Here is a 26,586-nt window from a genome sequence, read left to right on the forward strand (position 1 = left end):
TGCATCCGGACCTTAACCGAAATCTAATTGGCTTGTTCTTGTCACCTACCCAATTCATCCAGCAAGTTTTGTCATTACTCATCCACAACTTTTTGAGATATTGTGCGATATATCGTTTTGGGCCCGATCTTTCAATGGTGAAGAATCACTAAATATTTCTTGTATTCAGAAATGAATCTTCGCTGAAATCCTTGTCACACACCCAACATTTCCACCAATTTTCATCCAAGTGTGTTCATAACTTTTTGTGATATCCTGCTCACAAACAAACAAACAGGGGTGAAAACATAACCCCCATCCACTTTATGTGGTGGAGGTCAAAATGTCAGACTTTATAAATTTTTCTAAGACCCACAATTTTTGCAATCTCCTACACTTGTGTGCACTTGTTTTGAAAGCCTACGTGCACACAAACTCCATTGGTTATTATTGCACCAGGTATACACACGATATGTGAAGCACACAGAGCAGGGATAAAAAGGTGACATTTTGGGGACAGCAACAACAATATGGTCATGCACAACCCTCTTGACTTCGCAAGAGGTTGTTGAGAATGAAAGAATTCCACTCAATTTTAACGTCAACCAAACTTGCACAACCTACTCATCGCCATCACTCTTTTCGCTTCACTTCCTCTCTTGGCCTTTCTCGGCCTTCTCGGCACGCTCTGCCCGTTAGCTCTTCCGTCAGTCGTAACTCGTATATGAAAAAGAAAACTTTTCTGCACGCCTAACACTTTGCTCTGCACTACTCAGCTCCCCCGCCATCCCCCCTTCACTTCTCGTATATTTATTACACGTATTGCTTCGCTCCTTTCACTTGGTTTTATTCGCCGCTAAATCTGCTTCACTGCTTCGTGAGGACTATGTGATTTGTGTGCTGCAAAAGTAGTGGTTGTTTCGAAGCTCTACCAGAAAAAAAGTTTTCCTCTATTTAGATTCCATTGGCACGTCAGCAGACTCCGCTAATGTAGTCACGTCCATCCTTCCACTGGGAAACTTGAGAATCGAGGCTTAAAGCAACTTGGGGAATGTAATATGCAGCGATTGCCTGTTGGTTTGAATAATTTGTAAAGCTGCAGCCATGCCGCTGGCATGCAATAACCCATTGTATATCAGGGCAGGAATTAAACAGGCCACTCTATAGGACATGTCGACTCAAAGTACCCACTGAAGGACGCCGTATTCGGTTGATATGGCCCCCTGCTTATGGAAGCACCAGGGTGAAAAGGCCGATCGGGAATCAAAATTGGATGAAACCTCTCAAGGGCAGGTATTGCCTCATTCCCATGCTCGACTCGATCTGGATTGAAAACCTCACTGCTGCTGATACTGTATTTCCCTGTTAATTTATCCAACCCAAATCGGCATTATAAACTGTCCCTGCTTTTATTCTTCCACACCCTTTCTCAAAGTGAAACAAAATGTGATATGTGGAAGTATGTGGCACCACAGACTTGTGTAGTCACCTTGAGAAGGGGATTTGAACATTTAATCCTCACCTTGAGATGTGCAGGTTCACTTCTGGTTTCTCCATGCTATGATATTCTCATGTCATTATTTTTCTCATGCAATTATCCAAAGAATACTTGGGATTGGCGGATGTAAGGTAACAGTATTTTGTCCTTATTGCTATTTTCAATTAGTCATTCATAAATAAATGAATGTGACTGTTGCCCGCAAGGCTTGCAGGGAAAGAATCGCCCACATCTGTCAAACTCGCATTACACAAAAACGGTATTCTCGCGAAACTTCTCTCAGCACTTTGAGGTTTCTTTGTATTTGAAAAATGCCATATAAATAAAAGATTATTATTATTATTAAACTTGGGTTGACCCTGATGCAGGTTGCATAAAAAGAGGAGGGAAGTTTCATTAGTTTGGATTTGCGGTCAGTCAGTCTGATTATGGGAATGAGGTTTATGGTTATCCCAACTGTACTCTTGTCATGATGACCTGCTGTGACCAGAAGATTTTGATTTGTGGACAAACTACACTTGATTTATTTATTTATTTTGCATTGAGTTGAGTTCTATTTTTTATTTTCAGGGCTGAGAACATTACTCTGAATAAATGTTGTCTTTAGGGGACACAGAGTTATTTCCATTCGTTGAACACTATTTTATTATCAAATCGATTTTTCAATCGTGAAATATTATCTTTTTTCTGTAAATGAGTTCCTTCACAACAATTAAAATTGGAGCATCCATTGTACTATAATTATTCATCCAAATGGTGAATTGTGCTGTGCCTAAATTGAGAAATGTGTGAATAGCCTGCAAGCATGCTATATGCTTAGAGGTATACTTTACCTTATTGAGGTGAGTTATAGTTTGGAGGTGATGTGTTGGCATAATTTATGTACATGACATCAGCGTGTGTGTCATCGGGTCATTGTGCTTTGATTGATATGTAATATTGTTGTGGTGCCGGGTTCGGTGGCGAGGATGACCGCGAGATAGGGCAGTTGTTAGGCCATCTCCCACCGGACTCTCGGAATTGAAGGTCGTCGCTCCGGATAACTCCGAAGCCGACGGGTTGCTTAATCGACCGTGGTCGCCAATATTTCGACGGCGTGGGGTAGGGTTTATTTGTCTATTCCAATTTACCTAAGTACCCACGCCGTCTAACTACCGGGGAAACCACACCCTCGGAAGGCTTCGTCCAAACTGAGTCGCTGTTACCGACTCGGGTCCAGCGTAACCGAGCAGAAATTACCAAAACCTGGTGGCCCAAATAGCAATTTACGGCACAAGCGGCCTCACTAATTCTCAAGCTTGAACCATACTGGGTCAATGAAAGAAAACACAGACAACGAACTGGAACATTCAAGTTATTTATTTACAATAGGCAATAGGGAGGGAAACACAGAGCAGACTTGATCACGAATATAAATGCAGGCAAATGTACAATGGCAATCACTTAACAGTTTTACTTACAGACTGGCGCCACACAGACACACACACCTAAAAAAGAAATGGAGCTGGCTGGCCTTTATTGGACTCTCCAGCTGCGGAAGATAGGCAAGCTGGGGTCAGAGTCTGGTCAGGTACCTGGCCGCCTCGTGCGGTCTGGCCGACCCGCACTTGTGAGCTCGGGGACTGTGGAACAGCTTTACGACGAACCAGGCACACCAAAGATGGTGGGACTTGAACCCACAACCAACGACGCACCAGGCACCAAGGATCGAGGGCGAAGAGACAGACGCCAGCCAGCACGATCCAACCACGAACCAAAAGTGAGATGAGTTCCCCTTCTGTCAGGATCGCACCGTCAATCCTCATCTTGTGCTCAGTCGAGGGACCGGGCTCTCTAGTAACTCCCCCTCTCATTGGTCGGGTGATCGGTGTCCTCTCCTCATTGGACAAGGCTGCCTCTGGTCTCTGTGGGCTGTTGCGGTGTCCGCCCCTGATTGGACCGAAGAGATATTCTTTCTTCTCGGGGCGGAGCCAGAGCTCCGAGGCGCCTTTGTCTTCCCCGTGTCGACAGGGGAGACATTCTTTCTTGATGGGGCAGAGTTGGAGTTGGAGCTGAAGCGAACTCACCCCTGATTGGACGAGAGGAACATTCCACCTTGCTGGGGTGGAGTCGGCTCTGAAGCGATGGAAACTCCGTCTACGTTCGTGGCCTTGAACACGTGCATAATGAAGCTGAAGGAGTGGAGGGGATTGATGTAGAAAACTAACGAGAAAGAAACTCGCAGCGCACACATGAAATTCCCATTAGACATAAGGGAGGGATTCTAACTATCCACATATTGTGTGAATGCGAATCGTTTCCAGATTCGTAACACTGCCCCCTCCCCCCTTTTTATAGACGTCCCGAGTCGTAAAATTTTGTGTGCCATGCAGGTGTAGGTTTTTCCCCTAGTACGTTTTACCTACGGATCCCTGAGTGCCACATTTGAATACGTCCCAAAAATAACCCATCAGACTCACACAGACGACTTAACTCCATTGCCTGCACTAACACAAACAACAGGTGGGTTACAATTTATTTACAATTTTACTCTGTGTTCACACTCACCATGATCCAAGACCTGCGATCTGTGGAAAGAAGGCACAGTACAGTTAATCATTTTGTGTGGGTGAGTGCACAGCAGCCTGATGGTCAGCCACCTTCAGGGCCGTCAACGGTCCCCTTTTGTCACTGAACTTTTCTGTTCCATTCCTGGCTGCTGGAGGCAACTCACCCTAATATGGCAGGCCATACGCCGTTCCACAGGCCATTTGAACTGGCCTTTATGCAAGAAGAACAAGGGGAGTAGCTGGGCTGCACAATGCAGTCCCTGGCACATGTGAACTGAATGGATGCAAAACACAAAATGGATGATGGATGCACGAGCTGCACCAATGCAGTCCCCGTGGTGTGGCTGCCTGGAGGGCAGTCCTGGCAAACACTTGCTGGGATGGTCCTGGCGCATATGGTGGAGATGGTTGACACAGGGTAATGCAAACAAGGGCGAGCAAGGCGGGCATGGAGTCAAGGCAAAAGCATGCAAACAAGGTAAGGCAAATGCGGACCAGGCAGATGCACTACATCTGAAGCTGGCCGGCCTCTGGTCCGGTCCCGTGAGATTTGTGGAGGGAGTACGGTGGTGCCGGCCAGTCTGCAAACAGACTCGGACCTACCCTACTGTCTCCACCCAACCAATCGCCTTTGCCTGTCTCTGTCCATACCCACTCCATTAGTTTGCAACAAAATTTAGACTTTTTAATTTATTTTTATTTTATTAAAATATAAAATAAAATATATAATATAAAATATAAAATTTTTAAAAAATAAAAAAATTAAATTTTTTAATCACGTGTCCCTAACCCCCTTTATCTTCTTTGTCCGGCTAACCTGTCCTACACTATCTATCCCCAACCCCAAAGATCCCTCTTGAGGGGACATGAGGAGGAGACAAGCGAGTCTGTCTCGAGGCCCAATTCAGCCTCAGAATAACCTCCACAGATTTCAGCAATTTCCCATAGTGGGTCCAGCGGCCTACGGGCAGTGAAGGGATGGATGGTGCGAAGGGGTACACATTTCCTATCTGTCCTATCCTTAATTAAACTTTAAACTATCCCCGGCTTTTCAACACGCCTGTCTCTTCAAACTATCAGTTCTTGCATCCATGATCCCCATCGCTTGTGTTGGTGTCCGTTATAAATTTTGGGCCCGGCCCATAATTTTCTCTCATGCCCTTGCACAATTTTGTGGCTGGGCAGCGTGGCTCACATGGCAGGGATTCCTGTCTGCCGAACTCGAACTATGGCACCCCCGGGCAGCTGAGGCTGTCTCCGAACCTACCTACTCTGTATGAACATGGGGAGTGTCCTTCCTGGATACTCCCCCGTAGATGCCCACGTGACATTTTGGAGCTCCGGGTCCCATTCGGAGGGTCGCCCGTGCCCATTTCACTATCCCGGTCGCTTGGACCCATGGCCTACTCTGGCCGACTTCTCCGTGCCCGGGGTGCCCTCTACTCAGTACTCACCTTTCCACAGCCACGCTCCCAGCCGGTCAATGGACTTCTGCACTCTTCAAAGAGGTATCGTGCCTTCTTCCAACACCAACAACAAAGCGACCTCCTTTTGGGGTCATTCCATGTCATTTCAACCGGGGGTTGCGGTGACCCCCTCAGATTTTTCTGAAAAAATTCTCAAAGCTACCTCAACATATATGAGGAAGGTTTGCCAAGTTGTAGCTCAAAATTCTAAGTAGTGTCCGAGATATGGCCCTACAAACACCTGAGGGGTGTTTCAATTCTGGCAGTCGTGAGTTGCAGATTTGTATCTGAAGCATTTTTGGAGGGCTCTAAATTCCAGAGTTTTACAAATAGAGTTCTAAAAATTCACACAAATGGTGCCTATGAGTGAGGCTTTCAGAATCTTACATCAAAAATGTTCTACTTAAAATACTTTTTAAGATAAGTACTCTCAAATGTAGTGATTTGTAACATGCAGTCAAAAAAATTTGAGTTTTCAAATTGCTGCCAACAGTCAGTTTATTCATCATGAAGAATTTTGTTGCCTGATTTACAAAATCTAGTGACTGGATCATTTACACAAGAAAACTGAAACCTTTTGGAGCAAAATCTTGGGTGCTATAGGTGTCTGAACTTTGCTCCAGACTCAACGACACTGAAATTTACCCCGGTTTTACCCTGTGTTCACCATGTTGACAATTACACAGCTCTTTTAAATTTTTGTCACTTAAAGACACATACATAGGCAAACTGTGGTAGAAAACTCAAGAGTTGTTCTCAATCACTTCTATTTTTAAACGATTTTTATAAAGGCCCATTATTTAAAAAAAAACATGTTTGATGAAAGATGTAGAATAAAAGCAATAGGTGTGCTTTTGAAGTGGAAGCCATGTCAAACATTCATAAGTTGGCACCACAATGATCAAATTGTGTTTTTTTGGGCAGAACAAGTATGTGGTTGCTTTAATTTGGCTCATTTTTTTTAAAGGATATTTTAGTTTAAGGCCGCCGCCAATCTCAACTCCAAATTAAGACACATAATGTGATCATAATAATCACCATTATAAATATTCATTTGCATATCTAATTGTTTATATACTTAGTGTATGTACATTGTACGAAAGTCTACATCCATTTGTAAATGTAGGTACAATATCTGATTCAACTTTTTTTTTTCATAACTTCATATCAAATTGTTTGGACAAATGTACTTGGATCCATTGTACAAAGTGAACAGTGATTCGTTTTATAATTGCCAGGATATAATAAAATGTTATAATGAGCATTGGCAGTTACTACAGGGCTGTGTAAAAAGGTTAAAGCCTTAATAAGATAGAGTTGTGCTTCATGCCTAACTTTGGAAATGATTTTGGTACACTTCTTTAAGCTTTACGAAACTGATATATCTATCTATAATTCCAGCAATCTCTGTGTGTGTGTCTGTCTGTCTGTCTGTATGCGACCGCCGTTTCTCGACGACCGCCGGTCCGATCTGATTGAAACTTGCCCGGAATATTGCTGGCGACCCGCGGATGTGCCTTTTCGAGGTTTGATATCAATCGGACGAGCGGTTCCCAAGTTACGGCCATTTATCTGTCGACCAATGACAAGACACGGTGCTATGATGTCACAAATGATGTCACAATTAATGTTTTGTTTTTTTTGCACGATTGACGTCACAATTCTTCTTCTTCATTTGGTATGACGTCACAATCGACGCTGGGGACCTGAGTATGTGCCTTTTCAAGGTTTGATATTAATCGGACAAGCAGTTCCCAAGTTACGGCCATTTACTGTATCTGTCAACCAATGACAAGATACGGTGCTATGACGTCACGAATGACGTCACAATTAATGTTTATTATCTTGCCAAAACGAAGTTTTTGCAAGATATGTAAGTCGGCTTGTATGTTTTTTTTTTTGTTTGTTTGTTTTTTTTTGACTGTAATCACGAATCGATCACTCTGCAGAGCACAGTTATCATTGGAAATTTTTGTAACTTCGCATATCAGAGTCCTATAGAGGTCCCTTTCAGCGCATAAAATTGTCAAGGTCACTTTGTCGCGAATCAGGGGAGTCGACGAAACCCTTATTTTTTGAGTAATTTTGATCGGATCGTCTTCAAACTTCATGGGAATATAGTTCATGGTCAGGCGCTGAGCTGATTAATTTTTAGTGGCGATCGGCCTTGACCTTCATGGTTAGCGCCTGAGGTCAATCATTTGACCCCAAGGTCAAATTTTCAAGTTTTAGGAACCATATCGTGTAGTACCTCAAATTGAACACCTCGATGAGTGCTTTCTAGATATGTCAAGCTTGAGACATTATGACGTCATTTGGTGACATGAGGAAAACGCATATTTTTCATGGTTACTCTGTAGAATGATTCTCATCGGAATCTCTCATAGGCAGATATTCCTCAAGGAGTCGCTCCTGGTGGATAGCAGCTCTGTTCACCTCAGCGTGACCTGAAAGAAGTCACACGTGGTCACCTTTTGGCAAGATACGGGTCACCCTGCGGGTGACATTGGTTTTATTTATTTATTTATTTGTTGTTGTTTTTTGTGAATACATTTGTGAATACATTTACAGAGAGAGGGGTGAGAGGAGGGGGGAAAGAGGGGGAGAGAGGGGAGGGGTGAGAGTGGGGGCCAGAGAGAGGGGTGAGTATGTGCCTTTTCAAGGTTTGATATTGTTGCGAATTCGCGCCCACCGGCGTGCGATCGGCCGCTCGACTCGAATGGCGGCCGCCTCGCCTACCGGACGGACAATTCTGTTGTGACCCTCTGGAAACTATTGCCCGGAGCCAGTCACGGGTGGGCCTTTCGACCTCACCACGATCGTGCCAATCGGCCACCCACGTAGGATAAGGTTGTTCGCCAAACTCGACCTACCTAAGTACCCACGCGGATGGTAAACCGGGCGATCGTACCTCGCCGCAGGTCGACTCCGGACACGAAATGCTTAAGCAGTCCGTTCCGTGCTATCGGGATAACCGAGCGGTGTTATCGTCGGCCTCGACAGTTCCGATTAATTATCGGGCGTATTAAGCCCACTACGAACCCTTTACGTGAAGCAAGATGGAGATTCAAACGAAGGAAAGGACGCAGCGAAACGGGGAACAATTCAACATCAGGCACATTTATTAGCCAGCCCACGAAAAGCACACATATACAGTCAAACAGTCGGAATGCACATATATCAATTTAAAACAAAAACAACAATGCAGAGCTATGACCGAATACGCGAACACACGGCAACACATACAGTTTTACTTCACAGACGGCGCCGACACACATTTACTCAAAAGGAAAGGAAAGAAACCACCCTCATAGGCAAGGGGGCAGACGGGCCAGTAGGCCAATATTTGCGCGGGACCTGCAGGAGCGGCCAGGTCCACGAGACCGGGAGGGTCCTACCCGCGTCCTCGTGATGAGCCGAAAATGTGGCTGCCCGGCGGTGCCCCGACTTCGTGCTCCTTCGCGGGTTTCGTTGGCACCGCTTGGAGTGGGGTGGGAACGGGGCCCCCTTTTTGCACTATCTCAGCGCGGGGGAAAGGGGGAAATTGTTGATGCCCTGGGGGAGGAGAATGGCTGGCTGGCTGGCTTGGGTCCCGCGACGAGCGATCCCACCGCGACCTCGTCGCCGACCGCCGTCTTCCCTGGCTCGGACCTGAGCTCCTTGGCCTCCTCCCACAATTCTCCTCAGGCGACTGCAGAAACCACCTCGACGCCTTCGCCTCCCGACTCCACTCCGCTCTTCAACCCGACTTGACTGCCAAAACTCTCTGCTCCCAAAACTGATGCCAAACTCTCTGCCTTCAAAACTCTCTGCGATTCTCTTTGCGCTCGGCGCTATATAGGCGGCAGGAGAACCCATATGCAAATTTCCAGATCAGGATGAGCTCGGGGGCGGAGCCACGCTCGCCCATTGGATGGAGGAAAAGTGGGCGTGAACCTCCCCTGATCCTAGAATTTGCATATTTCGATTTCACATGGAAGCGCCTGGAGGCGGGGCCAAGCCGCTCCGCGCTTGCTGATTGGACGGATCAGAAGTAGGCGTGTAGCATTCTTGATCCGAATTTTCCCTCGGAAAGGCCGCTATTTGCACTCGCGACTGGGTGCGTATCGCTTGAACGAGCCCAAGCCAGCCCGACGCTCAGTGTTCACAGTTGATGCGGGAATGGCCGTAGAAGGAGAGAGGTGAGGGTGGTGGAAGGTTTTTGGTGGTAGTTTGATGGTTATGGCGGTTGATTCAAAATAAAGATAGAACAGAAAAACGCCTAACTCAAAGCGTCGCAGCCCGAATGAATCATATAAATTCCCTCTAAACAACGGGTTTGGGGCTAACTACACATGTACTTAGAGTTATCTCACCTACGGGCCCTAAATGGTGATTTGCAAATTTCCACAGCCGTAACAATATTAATCGGACAAGCGGTTCCCAAGTTACGGCCATTTATCTGTCAACCAATGACAAGACACGGTGCTATGACATCACGAATGATGTCACAATTAATATTTATTTATTTCTTTTTTGGTTTTTTTTGCATGATTGATGTCACAATTCTTATTCTTCTTCGTTTGGTATGACGTCACAATTGACGCTGGGGACAATTGTCGCTGGGAAAAATGTGCCTTTTCAAGGTTTGATGTCATTCTTCATCCGTTTCAGCTGTTTACCAAGGTTTGAAAGCTGTTTTTCCCAAGGTTTGAATTAATTGTTCAAATTATTAATTAATCCCAAGGTTTGGGGTGGGGCGAGAGAGAAGGGACGAGAGAGAGGGGGCGTCACAATTCGAGAGAGGAGGTGGCGAGAGAGGGGGCGTGAGAGTGGGGGCGAGAGAGGAGGGGCGGGACTAGGGGTGAGAGAGGGGGAAGAGAGGGGGGGAGAGAGAGAAGGGGCGAGACTAGGGGGGAGAGAGAGGGGCGTCACAATTCTTCTTCTTCTTCTTCATTTGATATGACGTCACAATTGACGCTGGTGACCTGAGTATGTTTCCCAAGTTATGGCCATTTATGATATGGTTGGTCCGATCTAATTGAAACAATGCCCCAATCCAGTCATCGTTTACGAGAGCAAAGGAACGAAGCTGCACATACGGGCACGCACCTACGGGCACGCACCTACGGGCCCGCACCTACGGGTCCCGCACTAGTATTGTTAGATTCCACTTAAGTCATACTTCCTTACAATATCTTTATTTTTTCTATATGTTTGTTAGTAAAAATATATTTTTTTTAAAGTAGCTTTTGGGACTGCAGAATCATTAGAAATTGATGTATTTTTTGTAAATTACTTCAAAACTTCAAACCCCACATTTATGATATTTTGCATGAATATAAAGGTTTACACAAGTATTGACTTGGTATAAATTTGATGTTTATGTGCAAATTTAATTCTATGATATGAGATTAATAATGTTATAAAAGAAACACAGATTTAAGACTGTAGACCAATTTGACCAAGCAGAGTTTGGTTCACAGGTGTGAATGATCAGAATCCACCCCCTGGGTAGCTCCTGTTTATTTAAGAGCTGAATTTAGAAACCTGGTTAGAGTGAGGATTAACCAGTCTATTGAACCTGTACCACATGTATATTGAGCTTAAGTCAGAGCTTTGTCATTATGCCTACTTGACATATATATATATATATATATATATATATATATATATATATATATATATATATATATATATATATATATATATATATATTGTGTGTAGTCAGCACAAGCACCATGTCCGCAGAAGCACTGGTGCTTTGTAGTGTTGGGGCTGCTTTAAATTCTGATCATTGACACCGATTAACTCACTGTAGAAAAACTGGATATATGAGACTAAATAATCTGTCAGAAAATGACAAGAAGCTGTTAGAGTGGAGGTGTGGAAAAAACTTTACTAAAGGCGCTGTCACACCTTGACGATTTAGCCAGCGTATGCCTGACGTATGAAAAATTTGGCTAAAACGCTGGCACACGTCGAATACGTTATGGGTAAGTTTTGTTTACGTTAAGAGCATGCTGAAAAACACTGCCATACGTCGTAGCACGCTGGCTTTCATCGTTGTACTTTGCGATTGCCCTCAAATTTTAGCATGCTTGAAATTTTACGACATATGTCAGCGTATGACTCACACGTTGGCCATAAGTTGTAGGCACGTTATGCGATTGTTGACACATGTCGACACACGTTACTTGTAAGTTACTCATAAGTCGAAACACGTCGAGGTAATGATTAGCATACCGAAAACTTATTTCTAACCTATGAGTAACATGCTTTGAACCTATGTGTAACGTACCTCCAATGCATATTGACGTATGTAGACGTATTTGATTGACGTCTTCCGGATGACCACAGAACCAACTGAACGTGTTTCTAATTTACAGCTACCGTATAATGGCGTATTGGCAGCGTTTAAAAAAAAAAAACCAATAACTTCCGATATTTCGTCACGTGCCGTTACGTCATGTCCGGTTGCCTCTTCAGTTTGCTCATGTCTTATTCTTAGTTCCTCCTCTGTGAATATTTTCTGTTTGAGGATATTGTCACGTTGACGTCAAAACTTAAAAGCAAATGTCCGAATATATTTTAAAATTCGTGATAGACTAAAAAAATAATAATAATAAAAATAAAAAGAGCAACAACAACAACTTCAGATATTTTGTCACGTGCCTTCACAGAGCCAAGGAGAAAAAAGAAAATGTTCCTTGATGGAGAAAATAAGTTTCGGGTATGCTAAACATTACCTCGACGTGTTTTGACTTATGAGTAACTTAGAAGGAACTTGTGTCGATGTGTGTCAACGATCGCATATCGTGCCTACAACTTATTCCCAGCGTAGCGGAACGTGTGAGCCATATGGCGAGTACGTCGTAAAATTTTCAGCATGCTTGAAATTTCACGACGTACGAGACGTACCACAAATATGATAGCATACTTCATCGTTTTTCAGCGTGCTCTTAAGGCCCAGTCACACCTTGACGTTTTAGCCAGCTTATGCTGATTTTTGGAAAATTTGTGTAAAACGCTGGTACACGTCGAATACGTTATGGGTAAGTTTTGATAACATTGAGAGCATGCTGAAAAACACTGCCACACGTCGTAGTACGCTGGCTTTAAACGTTGTACTTTTCGGTTGTCCTCAAATTTTCCATGCTTGAAATTTTAAGACTTATGCCAGCGTATGACTCACACGTTCCGCATAACGCTGGCCATAAGTTGTAGGCACGTTACGCTATCGTTGACACACATCGACACACGTTACTTGTAAGTTACTCATAAGTCGAAACACGTCGAGGTAATGTTTAGCGTACCCGAAACTTATTTCTAACCTATGAGTAACGTGTTGTAGGCACGTTACGCGATCGTTGACACAAGTCGACACACGTTACTTGTAAGGTACTCATAAGTCGAAACACGTCAAGGTAATGGTTAGCGTCAGTGTTCCAGACTCCCTGGGGTTTTTTTTCTTCTTCTTCGGTATGACGGTGATGTCGACACTTCGATTTCTAGTGCGGTTATAATATAATATAATTAAAAGGCTGCCGCTCAACGATTTAAATCATAACCGCACGAGAAATCGAAGTGTCGACATCACCGTCATACCGAAGAAAAAAAACAAACAAAAAAAAAACAGGGAGTCTGGAACATTGACGCTAACCATTACCTTGAGTGTTTTGACTTATGAGCACTTTACAAGTAACTTTTGTCGACGTGTGCCAACGTTCGCATATCGTGCGTACAACTTATTCCCATCGCATGCGGAACATGTGTCATATGGCAAGTACGTCGTAAAATGTTTAACACATTTATAATTACAAGACGTACTCCACTTAATACGATGTATGATAGCGTACTTTAGAGTTTTCTTCACGCATACCAAACTTACCCATACCGTATTCGACGTGCGCCAGCGATTTAGACGCATTTTTCAGAGGTCAGCATACGCTGGCAAGATCGCCAAGGTGTGACTGCGATGTTGACACTTCCATTTCTGCGACGGTTATGATTTGAATCGTTGTGCGGCAGCCTTTTAATAAGCTACATCATGTCATCGTCGGCGATGCGTGCAGCGCGCTATGAATAAGTTAGACTATCGTTGGGCATAGGTTGGTGACGTGGATTTTTAAACACACCTTGTTGTGATCGTTGTCCTCCTGAAGGATTCTAACTGGCCGATTGTGGAATCCTATTTGACTTCAGACAGAGTTTAACGTTTGTCCGATTTTATTATAAAATCCTACAAAAACCCTATCGACACTGATAAAACTGATGTCCACACAAGTCCTTCCTTGTGAAACAATTTATTTCCTAATTATACGCCATACACTTCTCACTCTTGTACAATGAACTTAAGAATCCCCATTTGATTGCAATATTATTTGGTTTTATTTCATTTATTCTTACTTTAGTTAACAGTTAGACCAACCGGATTCAATTCACTTCTACATTACATCAGAGAGTTTTATTCTAACTTGGTACTTGGTCAGTTCCAAGGAGTACAAGCCACTAAGAAACTATACTTCCTCACATGCTTGCACTGAGAACAATGTGCCTTTCAAAGCATTTTATACTTCCATGAGAGAGAGGTTGGGGGATATTCACATTCATGTCCTTTAGACAAAAAGCCACTTCGTACATTTTCTAAGCAAAGGTTCATTTATCAGCTCGGTCACTCTGCTCCAGAACAACACATTTCTTATCATTTAGGGCAAAAGTCTTTTGGCCAGAAATGACAGCCAATTCAATTTGCAGCATAAAAGTTACATTTCTGAAACTCCATTTGTTACAATTTAAAATATATTAATATAAATTTTTCCCCCACAGTTGGGAAGGCCGACAACAAGCTCAGCATTCGTTGGTATAAGTTAGCTATAACACAACGAAACGTTCTGTGTCCGTTACTAATATGTTATGCATACGACCAACTCGTTATGAATACGTCCGAATTAAAAAAAAAAAACATCAAAAGTTCAACGTAAGCCAACGTTTTACATACATTTTAATACGTTGCCATTGCTGGCTAAAACATCAAGGTGTGACTGGGCCTTTAACGTATACACAACTTACCCATAACGTATTCGATGTGTGCCAGCTTGATTCGGCAAATTTTTCATAGCTCGGCATACGCTGGCTAAATCGTCAAGGTGTGACTGCGTGGTTGACATTTTCAATTTTCAGGCGGTTATGATTTAAATTGGCATGCGGCAGGTTTTTAACAGGCTACGCCACGAGTTCGTCGGCGATACGTGCAGCGCGCTATGCCTAAGTTATACTATCGTTGGGCATAGGTTGTGAATGCCGACAACAGGCTAAGCATTCGTTGGTATAAGTTATCTATAAGACAATGAAACGTTCTGTGCCCGTTACTAATATGTTATGCATACGACCAACACGTTATGAATACGACCGAAACATTTAAAAAAACGTCAAAATCTCAGCATACGTCAACGTTTTACATACATTTTTATATGTTGCCATTGCTGGCTAAATTGTCAAGGTGTAACAGCGCCTTAATGAAGATGATAATATTTGCTATCATCATGAGAAACTACATTTCTAGCTCTGTGCGGCTGCAAAAGTATCATTGTGATCCATTGAAAGTACACAAGAAGTTGGACAGTAAGTACTACAATTTAATTATCAAAATAATGCTTAAAAGTACCATTGTGAAGTAAATGATTTCACCCTGTTAAAGACTATAAAGGTACATGTTTAATCTTCTACAAATGTGATACATGTAAGTAATAGAATATGCACTTATTCCAATGTCACTTTCCAAATGAAAATAAAGTATATGTCACTTTTTAAGATATTGTTTAATATTTATTACTTTTATATCATACAAAATGCACCATTGTACATTGTGCCTTTTTTCATGATTGAGATAAGTGTTAGCATCTCATTTTTAATTGTAAAAATACATTTTTGAGCCAAAGTAAATTAACCACAAAGTTATTCTGACCATGAAACACTACTACATGCTCATTGTGGTGTCAGCTTAGGAATTCTTGACATGGCTTCCACTTCAAAAGCACACCAATTGCTTTTATTCTACATCTTTCATCGAACATGTTTTTTTTAAATAGTGGGCTTTTATAAAAATCGTTTCAAAATAGAAGTGATTGAGAACAACTCTTGAGTTTTCTACCACAGTTTGCCTATGTATGTGTCTTTAAGTGACAAAAATTTAAAAGAGCTGTGTAATTGTCAACATGGTGAACACAGGGTAAAACCGGGGTAAATTTCAGTGTCGTTGAGTCTGGAGCAAAGTTCAGACACCTATAGCACCCAAGATTTTGCTCCAAAAGGTTTCAGTTTTCTTGTGTAAATGATCCAGTCACTAGATTTTGTAAATCAGGCAACAAAATTCTTCATGATGAATAAATTGACTGTTGGCAGCAATTTGAAAACTCAAATTTTTTTGACTGCATGTTACAAATCACTACTTTTAAGAGTACTGTACTTATCTTCAAAAGTATTTTAAGTGGAACATTTTTTTATGTCAGATTCTGAAAGCCTCACTTATAGACTCCATTTGTGTGCATGTTCAGAACTGTTTGTAAAACTGGAATTTAGAGCCCTCCAAAAATGCTTCAGATACAAATCTGCAACTCGCGACTTCCAGAATTGAAACACCCCAAGGGTGTTTGTAGGGCCATGTCTCGGGCACTACTTGGAATTTTGAACTATAACTTGGCAAACCTTCTTCATATATGTTAAGGTAGCTTTGAGAATTTTTTCAGGAAAGTCTGAGGGGGTCACCGCAGAATTTCATTTTTTCGGCTCATTTGACATGGAATGACCCTTTGGTAAATTTAACTAATCCCCTAACTAACATTACACTGACCCCGGGTTCCCTTGGGTGGGATTCACTCCTCCCCCCAATCATTCATTTGCACCATGCATTCCACATTCACTCCATTCGCACTTGGGCCCGCTGTCCCACATTCATTCATTATGTTTCTTTCACTATGTTTTATTTTTATTTCACCAATTCACTTCAACACTGACACTTTGCTCGCTACATTCCCCTAACTAGCTCGTGCCCCCCCCCGGTCATCCCTTACTCTAATGCATGTTCCTTTTAACTCTACGTTGCTAAGCTACGTCCCCACTACACGTTCGATGTCCGTCTATGTCTCCCATCCATTCTAAATTCTATGCTACATTTCCCACTAACTCGTCCCACCAGGCCCCATGGAGGACTACTCATACTGTCCCCATGAGGCTGGTCTAACTAACGCTAAACCCATCCACTAACTAGTGCTCCTTTGCCCAAGGCACCAGGATGTTCGCTCCATCCCGGCGGGGCATCGTGTACTCGGAGCAAGGCCCTCCAAACCTTGCTTCGCCAGCTCGGCGGTTTCTGACTCACTTGTCCCCTCCGTATGAGCGATAATTGACAGCGAAATGTCGCCCCGTCGATTGCAACAACCGCTTGCTTCCGCGGTGTTCCCCATGCGAGCCACCGTGCGCTACCCACCTGGCATTCGTGCTGCGCTATCCCCGGTGACGTCACTCGCACATGGACCCTGCGAGGATTACCACGCACACGGGCCTGGCGGTGTCGCCGTTGGGATTCTCTCTGCGCGTTCCGCGAGCACCTCTCGCGGTGCGCAGCACGTCGGCCTCCGAACATGGGGCCACGTGCTTTCCAAATTCACATCACCGCCGCCATTTTAGCTGTCTGCGCTGGTGTCTTGTACCAAGCGTGGAACGTTTTAAGGCCGACTCCCGATCACACAAACGTGCGCACCTGGGCCATTCGCAAAACACGGAATGGACCTCGCACGCAGCGTCCCGCGGAACCGGCGCAGTTTCCAAAACAATTCCGTGCGGCCCATTAGGCTTGCCGTTCCCATCCGTTACACGACCCACGTCTCCCGTCTGGATCGATCCGTGTCCCATTTCCACACATTCCATGTCATTTGCATCACTCACACATTCCAACACACACTCTGGGACATTCGTACTAGGTGCTTGGGTTAACCAAAAAGATCCCGGGGTTTCTATACCCCCCAAGCTCGGCATGTGCTCATTCGCACCATGCACCTGCTCGACCTCGTACGGCCTTACCAGACTCACCTCGTCATGGCCTGCCTCGAGGGAGCATACTGTCTGTTAGGTTAACAGTCTGTTAGGTTAGCATACTGTCTGGAGGTTAACCCGACCCTCGCATTGGGTCTCGAAACATTCGCCAAGCTCAACCCCAATGTCCCTTACTTGTGTGTGTGTGCTCCTCTTTTACTTTAGCTTCTTGCAATTTGTCCCCCTCTTTTGATTTCTGCGTCTCCGTCATTATTTCTAAATCCTACTTCTTCCCTTGTGTCCCTGTTACTATTTCTGTCATCCCCTGTCCGAGTTTACCGGTCTCTCCTTTAACCGTCGTGACATCACTCGTTACCTCGACCTCGCCCGTTTCCACCGCGGTCCGAAGAACCGTTACACTCCCCCCTGACTCGGTCGTTCCTCCACGTGCAGGAACCATTTTCCAGTCCATTGTCCGCATTTCGCCTTTCAACTCCTCATTGCCTCCTGACTCGCCTGCAGGTTCAACCCCATGCTCTGCATTTCCCTTCTCTGTGTTCGCATATCACCCCTCATCTCATCCATTTTGTTGTTCTGTTCTTTTGCATTCCAGTCCATTTTGCTTTCCAAATCCCCTTCATTTCTTGTATCAATTGTTTTATTCCCTCCATAATCCGGTTGAAGTCAGATGGCCCTGACAAAGCCGATTCGCCTCTATTGGGCGCGGATCCGCCAGGGACCGGGAGGGAAATTTGAAGTAGGGGCGCTCATGCGCCGCCCTGCCACTCCCAATACCACTTCTGGGTTTGGCTGCGGGGAAATGTCTTCCTGCATGGGGGTGTCTTCCTGGACCATGGATTCTTCTAAGCTCAAATCTAACCCCACCTGTTCCAGCCCATCTTGGCCCGCCATGGCTCGTCGTGAGAATAAATTTGAATGCTCTTAATTTGGAGGGAACGGGGAAGTTGCTTCGCACACCCCTGATCCGAGTCCCGTGAATTTCTCTATGGAGGTGAAGGGGTCCGAATCGCGCTCCTGACACCAATTGTTGTGGTGCCGGGTTCGGTGGCGAGGACGACCGCGAGATGGGGCAGTTGTTAGGCCGTCTCCCACCGGACTCCCGGAATTGAAGGTCGTCGCTCTGGATAACTTCGAAGCCGACGGGTTGCTTAATCGACCGTGGTCGCCAATATTTCGACGGCGTGGGGTAGGGTTTATTTGTCTATTCCAATTTACCTTAGTACCCACGCCGTCGAACTACTGGGGAAGCCACACCCTCGGCAGGCTTCCTCCGAACTGAGTTGCTGTTACCAACTCGGGTCCGACGTAACCGAGCGGAAATTACCAAAACCTGCCGGTCCAAATAGCAATTTACGGCACAAGCGGTCTCACTAATTCTCAAGCCCAAACCATACTGCGTCAATGAAAGAAAACACGGACAACAAACTGGAACATTTAACAGTTATTTATTTACAATAGGCAATAGGGAGGGAAACACAGAGCAGACTTGATCACGAATATAAATGCAGGCAAATGTACAATGGCAATCACTTAACAGTTTTACTTACAGACTGGCACCACACACAGACACACACACCCAAAAAGAAATGGAGCCGGCTGGCCTTTATTGGTGTCTCCAGCCGCGGAGGATAGGCAAGCTGGGGGTCAGAATCTGGTCAAGTGCCTGGCCGCCTCGTGCGGTCTGGCCGACCCGCACTTGTGAGCTCGGGGACCATGGAACAGCTTTACGACGAACCAGGCACACCAAGGACGGTGGGACTTGAACCCACAACCAACGACGCACCAGGCACCAAGGATCGAGGGCGAAGAGACAGACGCCAGCCAGCACGATCCAACCACGAACCAAAAGCAAGACGAGACCCCCTTCTGTCAGAATCGCGCCGTCAATCCTCATCTCCTCGTGCTCGGTCGGGGGACCGGGCTCCCTGGTAACTCCCACTCTCATTGGTCGGGGGGGGGGGGCGTTGGGTAATCGGTGTCCTCTCCTCATTGGACGAGGCTGCCTCCGGTCTCAGTGGGCTGTTGCGGTGTCCGCCCCTGATTGGACCGAAGATACATTCTTTCTTCTCGGGGCGGAGCCAGAGCTCCAAGGCGCCTTTGTCTTCCCCGTGTCGACAGGGGAGACATTCTTTCTTGATGGGGCGGAGTTGGAGCTGAAGCGATCTCACCCCTGATTGGACGAGAGGAACATTCCATCTTGCTGGGGCGGAGTCGGCTCTGAAGCGATGGAAACTCTGTCTACGTTCGTGGCCTTGAACACGTGCGTAATGGAGCTGAAGGAGTGGAGGGGATTGATGTAGAAAACTAACTCGAAAGAAACTCGCAGCGCACACATGAAATTCCCATTAGACATAAGGGAGGGATTCTAACTATCCACATATACTTAACGAAATAACTAAACTTTTGGTCAACTGTATGTGTGGATGCAAATGGTTTCCAGATTCGTAACAATATATATTGGGGGAGTGCACATCTAATTTTTCAAACATGAATAAATCATAGTTTTTACAACCTGCTGTGAAAATTGATCCTCAGGTGGTTTTTTCCAAGATGGTGGATTCCTTCAACATACGCCTACACCTCATCCCATCCACCAAACAATCAATCTGATCACAACAACGAAGAAAAATGTCCTCGTTACCTTAACCAAAAGGACATGGATGAAATGTAACAGATTTCCTGAATTAAATAAACCTACCCGTTCACAGCTGTAGTTCTTGAGCGTGCTAGAAATGCCTGATAGTCTCGCAGGTCATAGGCGTTCTCTGGTGGTACACGCTGAACACGGCAGACCTACAACATGTTTGGTTAAGCAAAAAAGTAAAGATAAACAGCAGGGTAGTCCACCGTACCCCAGGTCGATCAAACCTCATTTTGAGCGGAAGCGTCGGAAAGCTCAACGGTCTTCACGCTCAGCCAAGACATCGGTCTTGACTTTATTCCATAAAATCGTGTTATCGATAATTAAACGAAGCCAAACTGGCTGATCGATTATTATGCAATTCTTAAGGATCGTTTTCTCCTCCTTGCAATTAAATCTCATCGTTCTCCAGGATTTGCCCTTGGCATGTCCTCTGTTCACTTGGAGAGAGACAATTAATGTGAGCACCTGCCACGTTCATCTCTCATGTTTGGGTATGTAAATGTTTTCTGGTTCATATTCTGCTTTGTTTTCTTGTTTAATGGTCTTACTCATCCATGTAGTCCACAAGGACTGAGAGAATGTATAAGAAATCTTGAAAAGGTTTGAAAGAGTCACACCTTGGAATTATGCGTTATAATGGTTTTCTGAAGGTGACAAAAATTATTTTCCACCACTCATCTTGTGTTGGGCCTTTAGTAGCAATGCCTTTGCAGGAATAAAGTGTTGTTTGTTTATTTGCGAGTGTTCAAGACAAACTTTGAAGTTATTTTGTGCTTTAGTTTCGTCCCTCACGACAAAATCCTTTTCACGGCTTGCTTGAAGTGCCCTTTGTGCTGCAGAGATGCCCAGCCATTCTTTCCTTGAATGGGATGATGTCAATGTTACCAAAGTTAAAATTTGAATTTTATTCCACATGGTAGTTTCCATTCTCCACTTGAGCCAGTCCAGGTGCAAGACCTTTTGAAGTCGGCAGTTCATGGGACACTTGTGGTTATTGGGATGCAGGATGTTAAGTCTTGATTAAATATCCTTCTGTTGAGTTGCAGTGAAAATTATTCACTTCGCAAAGATGGCGATATGACCACCTGTTGTGCATTTTTTGCTTCCTTTTATTTATTCATTTTTCCTCGTTATTTTGTCATTTTCCTCTCACAGGCTTGCCGTACAGATCATGGACCGATGTGGAGTTTCACCTGCTCACAAGGTATTATGCATGCTTGTCATGGAGCAACCAAGCACAGCACAGTCCAAACCTATATTACTCTTTTGTTCAGATGGAATTGAGAAAACAAACCACGACATTTAACTGGACTCGGTGGCATCATGGTTATGGTGTCTGTTCTGAGTCTGGGACATCAGCAGTTCAAACTCGACCCCAGCGGAGTCATACCAAAGACTAAAAATGGGACGTTGCTACTTTCTTGCTTGATGCTCAGCACTTAAAAGGGATAGAGCATGGACAAACGACCATCGGTTGGTAATCATTGTACTGCCTTGATGGGCTGAATGGCCTCCTTCTGCGTTGAAGTTCCTTGAAAGGGAACTCATATATTTGTAACATTGTGTGTATTCTTTTTACTCAACTCCTGGAGGTTTTGATGTGGGTAAGAAATCCACTGCTTGTTGAACAAGTATTGCTGAAAGTTTTCCTTTGGCCTCTCACATCGGAAAGTGGTTCAAATTTGCTATGACAGAGTTGGATGAGTATATTTACATCACTCGGCAAATTTCAGGTTTTTTTTTTTTTCAAAGTGCCGTCAACACCCAGACTCAGACAAGGCTCCCCTCTGGATCTCGCTTTTTTCTGGCTTTGTTTATGGCAACGTTGAGGATTTGGAAGGGTCACGTGAGGTGAATGTCACCTATCCCCTCATTCAAGCTTTGTTGGCAGAATATTGTACCGATGAGCATCCGCATGGGTCACTTTTGTCCGGTCCTATTCTTCTCTCTCTCCACCTCCACCTCTAAAAGAATACACGCATTTGTTTCCAACTTATTGTGATATACCCAGCACTAATCTCCTTTGGTCTTGCTCTTATGCCTCATACATCTTTCGAAAATCCCCGCGCTGCACTTGCAGCGGTGATGGCGATTTTATGTCGTTTGTTTGGAAATGAAGATGTAAAATCCGTCAGCGAAGACTTGGCTAAGTCGGTAAATTAATTGAGACATCTTTGGTAACTACATGTTAGGCCACCACCCTCTCTATGTACCTGAGATGAGACATTGTGGATCGCAAGCTTCCAGGTATCTGGGGGCTTACGATCCACAATATGCATGACCAACTATTTTCAATCTCTTTCTTACTCTTCCCACCAAATGTATCATCTTGTCTGATCTTGGAGCATGTTTTTGACCTATTTAATTAGCTTTTAAAAATGCATTTCTTATTTTACGGCACACTTGAATCAATTACACACACACACACACACACACACACACACACACACACACACACACACACACACACACACACACACACACACACACACACACACTTTCTTATCCTCCTCTTCAGCTGTCCCCCCCCCTCCATACCCTTAACACAAGTCCATTACCATCTCTTATATGTTACCCACACAGCAGAATCACCCGAGCAACACACACACATTCCTCACCACCTTTGTTCCTTTCTGCTCTTTCACCCACTACCCAATGGAATGACCTCATTTGAGGTGTTGTCCAACCTATGTTTACCCAAAGATTTGTACACGCAACTGAAAACATCACATTCGTTATCAAAGCAATGTTTTATCTTTTGCAAAGTTTTGAGTACTAGTATTTCTCGAAGTTTCAATACTTGATGCCTTCGGCCTCATTTGGAGCGTTTTCACAGAATGTAATTACTGTACATCGATATTTATTGATATTTGTTGATCAGAGCAGGCAAGCAGATAATCCAAGCATCTTTTGCCCTGTGGCCCAAACAAGCATTGCTTTTGGGTTTGTTCTGATCTCCAGTTTTGTACTTACTTTGGTAATATCATCAGTTCATGCCGTATACTGTTACACCGATAATGGTTTCTCTCTGGCTTTATTAATTCCTTCACTCCTCTTTTACATTTCATGCATATCTCGGGCTCTGATTCTCAAATCATCAAATTAAAGCTCTTGTGCCATCCTTTTCTCCGATGCGCACCACACTAGCTTTTTGTTTGGTGTCTCTTGTGCTGTATCAATAGGAAAGGATGGGTTTGAAAGGGTAGAGACCCTGTATAAAGATAGCTCTCTCCTTAGTCGATGCTTTTCAGTGTTCTCGTGCTCTCACCCCACTCTACCTCCCCGCACACAGCGCCGTCACACTCCACCATCATCTCCACATTGCATTCCTCTCTACTTTGGTCTGGGCCGACCTTCCTTATTTATCTGCACTCCCTCGTACCCCTCTTCTCCTCCCTCATCTCCCACATTCACTTGTTCCTCACTTACTCTACATCTTGCCTTCCCCTTCCTTGCTCTCAGCCATCTTGCTTCACCACCATCCCACCTCTCTGAGCTGTTCTGTCTCTCAGACCCCTTGTGGTGCTGAAATTGCTAATTTTCTACCTGGATCCCATTGATGCTCCGATGCCAGCTGTGCCTCACTCGAGTGCACAGTCTCTCAACATCATTGAATTCGCTGCTTTTTTTGTCGCAAATATATATATATATATATATATATATATATATATATATATATATATATATATATATATATATATATATATATATATATATATATATATATATATATATATACACACACACACACAAATATATATATATATATATATATATATATATATATATATACACACACACACACAAATATATATATATATATATATTTTTTTTTTCATCACACTGCTTGCCTTTTTCATGATTAATAAAAAAGCGTAATTTCCTCTCACCTGTGGTGGCAGACTTGTTACAAGTGACGTGGTAAGAGTGATAGTTATGGTGTTAAGCTACAAGTTCATTTGATTAATTTCCTCCTTCATAATCTCCACACGAGTAGTGAAGCACTTGTAGACTCGGAAAGGTTCCAATAAAGAAGTAATTTATCATGATTGCTGACTTTGCAGTATTATAAATACAATTATCAATATTAATAAGTGTTTTATTAACTGTAGTGGTCCAGCGAGTTTGCTGACATTGGAGAAGTATGTTTGTGAAAGAACGATGGTGAATTGTGACCGCAGGCCCATTTTCCTATTCCGCACCACACATGCCCTCGCATCCTGTGCTCCTCCAACGGGTGTGCGGCCCAGATGAATTATCAGGCCACAGTTGCTTTGCACGCTCTACTGCCTCGACCCAATCTGGCAAAAAAAGAAAAAAAAAATCAATTCTTCTTGAGATGATGTAAAGCTGTGAATCTCCACGTCCACTCCATGCACCAAACCTTCAAGATTCTCCCTCTTTTAGCCAATCCTCTCTCGCTTTGTCTCTTTCAGTGATGCTGCCTGTCCTATTCTTTGTCCGCCTTTGCTTATGTCACATTCAATGTGTCCACTTTTGATAAAGAGCGTTTGGGTTTGCCTTCGGCCTGCCCAAAGTCAGCATGTCTGTCTCCCCGTCCTTTCTTACTTCATTCTCACCACCCCCATCCTCTTAACTGTCCCCCTCTCCATCACCCCCGTAGCTCTCACGGCGTCACTTGGCTTTGAAAGCAGTCAAAGGTGAGGAGATGCATTCTGATTCAGTATCTAGCATTTTGCTCTTATTCCCAAAGAGCCTTGAATTAAATTGAGCATTTAATGCAATAATTATGTAAAGGTTAATGTACCACCTGGGTCTACCCTTGTTCCTCAAATGCAGTGGAACATTTATTGGATTCTGAACCTTACAAGAACCGAGAGTTGAGCTCTTCAGTAATGAGTCAATGCCTTTATTGGATGTTCGGTGCCTGCTTTACGTTCACTGTGTACAGCATCCAGTATACCTTCGAGCCGCCGCACAGTGGCGTGCTACGAGCTGGAACGGCCTGACTGCGATGGCTGGCTCTGGAAGAAAAGAGACGCCAAGGGCTTTTTGACACCGAAGTGGAGGAAGCACTGGTTTGTGCTAAAAGACGGATCCCTCTACTGGTACACGCAACACAACGTATGTGGCTCGAAGGCAGTGCAGAATGAATGCTGCACACTAATCATGGCGCACAAGTGCTTTACCTCATGGATTTAGCGACCACTAAATGTATAGCTTAGGCTGGCAGGATAGCCTAGAAGTATGCAAATTTACCTCTGAGATGTCTAGCCTGGGTCTGAATCCCAACCCAGATATAAACTGTCATCCTGGTGTTTCACAGACAAGGTGATTCATCAATGTTTGTGACGTCCATTGATGTACATTAAACTGGGCGTCCTGTCTGCCAACATTAGTTTATGGACGTTAAAGATCCCACAGTGTCCTTCGCGAAGAGTAGGCGAGCTATCACCGACACGCTCACCTGACTGATGCATTCTTACTTTAAAGGACAGGGGACACTACATCAGTGGCATAGCAGTGCCCCACCCCCTCCCCACCCCAAGCAAATGATGCAAAGCACAGCCATTTGCGGCATACAAAAAAAGAGGAAGAAAATTTATAGCTTGAGAAAATCTGTTGATTGGAAGAAGCAATTACCCAATCTGTATCCTGCATGCAGGGATTCTGACATGATCCTCATGGTTGTAGCTTTTGTGATTTTGAAACAATACGATTTGATAAAACATTAAGTTAAACACTAAAACAAAGTATGGCCCCATCCTGTGAAGCTTATTTGACTACTAGCTTGATGTATCAGGGGTCAAACACGTGAACTGTTTCTCCGACTGACATATCAATGGCATCATGAGGCACTTGATGTTTCCATGCATTTGAATTTGTTTCCCTTTTCCCTTCTCTATGTTTTTCTTTCGTGGGATGTGTAGGACATCAAGGCAGAAGGCTACATCGGTTTGTCGGAGTTTATAATCGAACTAGCACCAGAGTGCAAGCGAAAGCAGTAAGTGTGTCCACCTTTATCTTCTTTCATTTGCTCTCTCACCTCCACTTCCTCAGGCCTATCTACAGGGTACCTTCCACTTAACCACTTAATTGAGCCACCCTGTCCTTCCTATTAACCACAAACCTGCATTTGCATTTTCTCACATACTTGTTCTTTTTTTACTTACGAAATCTAAAGATTTCGTAAGTATATTGATGACTTCCGTCCTCTATTTGTGTGTTTGTTTGTTACTTACGAAATCTTTAGATTTCGTAAGTATATTGATGCCTTCCGTTTCTGTTTGTTTGTTTGTTTGTTTGTTTGTTTGTAGGCACGATAACTCGAGAACCGAAGAAGCTACCAATGTCAAATTACACCACGTGATTCAGGAGGGTGATGGCTCGTGCTGATTAGATTTTGGTCAAAATCAGTCAAAGGTCAAGGTCACAGTGAGGTCAAATATTTGATTT

At 44.0% G+C, this 26,586-nt stretch overlaps 1 protein-coding gene across 9 annotated transcripts in view; it reads left to right on the forward strand.

Moving 5' to 3' along the window:
• Window positions 1-26,586, forward strand: part of LOC147010549 (connector enhancer of kinase suppressor of ras 2-like) — a 237,716-nt gene that overhangs the window by 206,048 nt on the left and 5,082 nt on the right. For all 9 annotated transcript variants that reach the window (XM_085858723.1, XM_085858727.1, XM_085858726.1 and 6 more), the window contains 4 exons: window positions 21,325-21,373; window positions 24,794-24,830; window positions 25,082-25,254; window positions 26,061-26,134. In XM_085858723.1, coding sequence (XP_085714849.1) covers window positions 21,325-21,373; window positions 24,794-24,830; window positions 25,082-25,254; window positions 26,061-26,134 — 333 coding nt within the window. The remainder of the gene's footprint in view (window positions 1-21,324; window positions 21,374-24,793; window positions 24,831-25,081; window positions 25,255-26,060; window positions 26,135-26,586) is intronic.

This window comes from Eptatretus burgeri, chromosome 16 (genome assembly GCF_056783735.1).
Source record: "Eptatretus burgeri isolate ZD-2024b chromosome 16, Ebu_testis_v1, whole genome shotgun sequence".
In the NCBI taxonomy this organism is placed as follows: domain Eukaryota; kingdom Metazoa; phylum Chordata; class Myxini; order Myxiniformes; family Myxinidae; genus Eptatretus; species Eptatretus burgeri.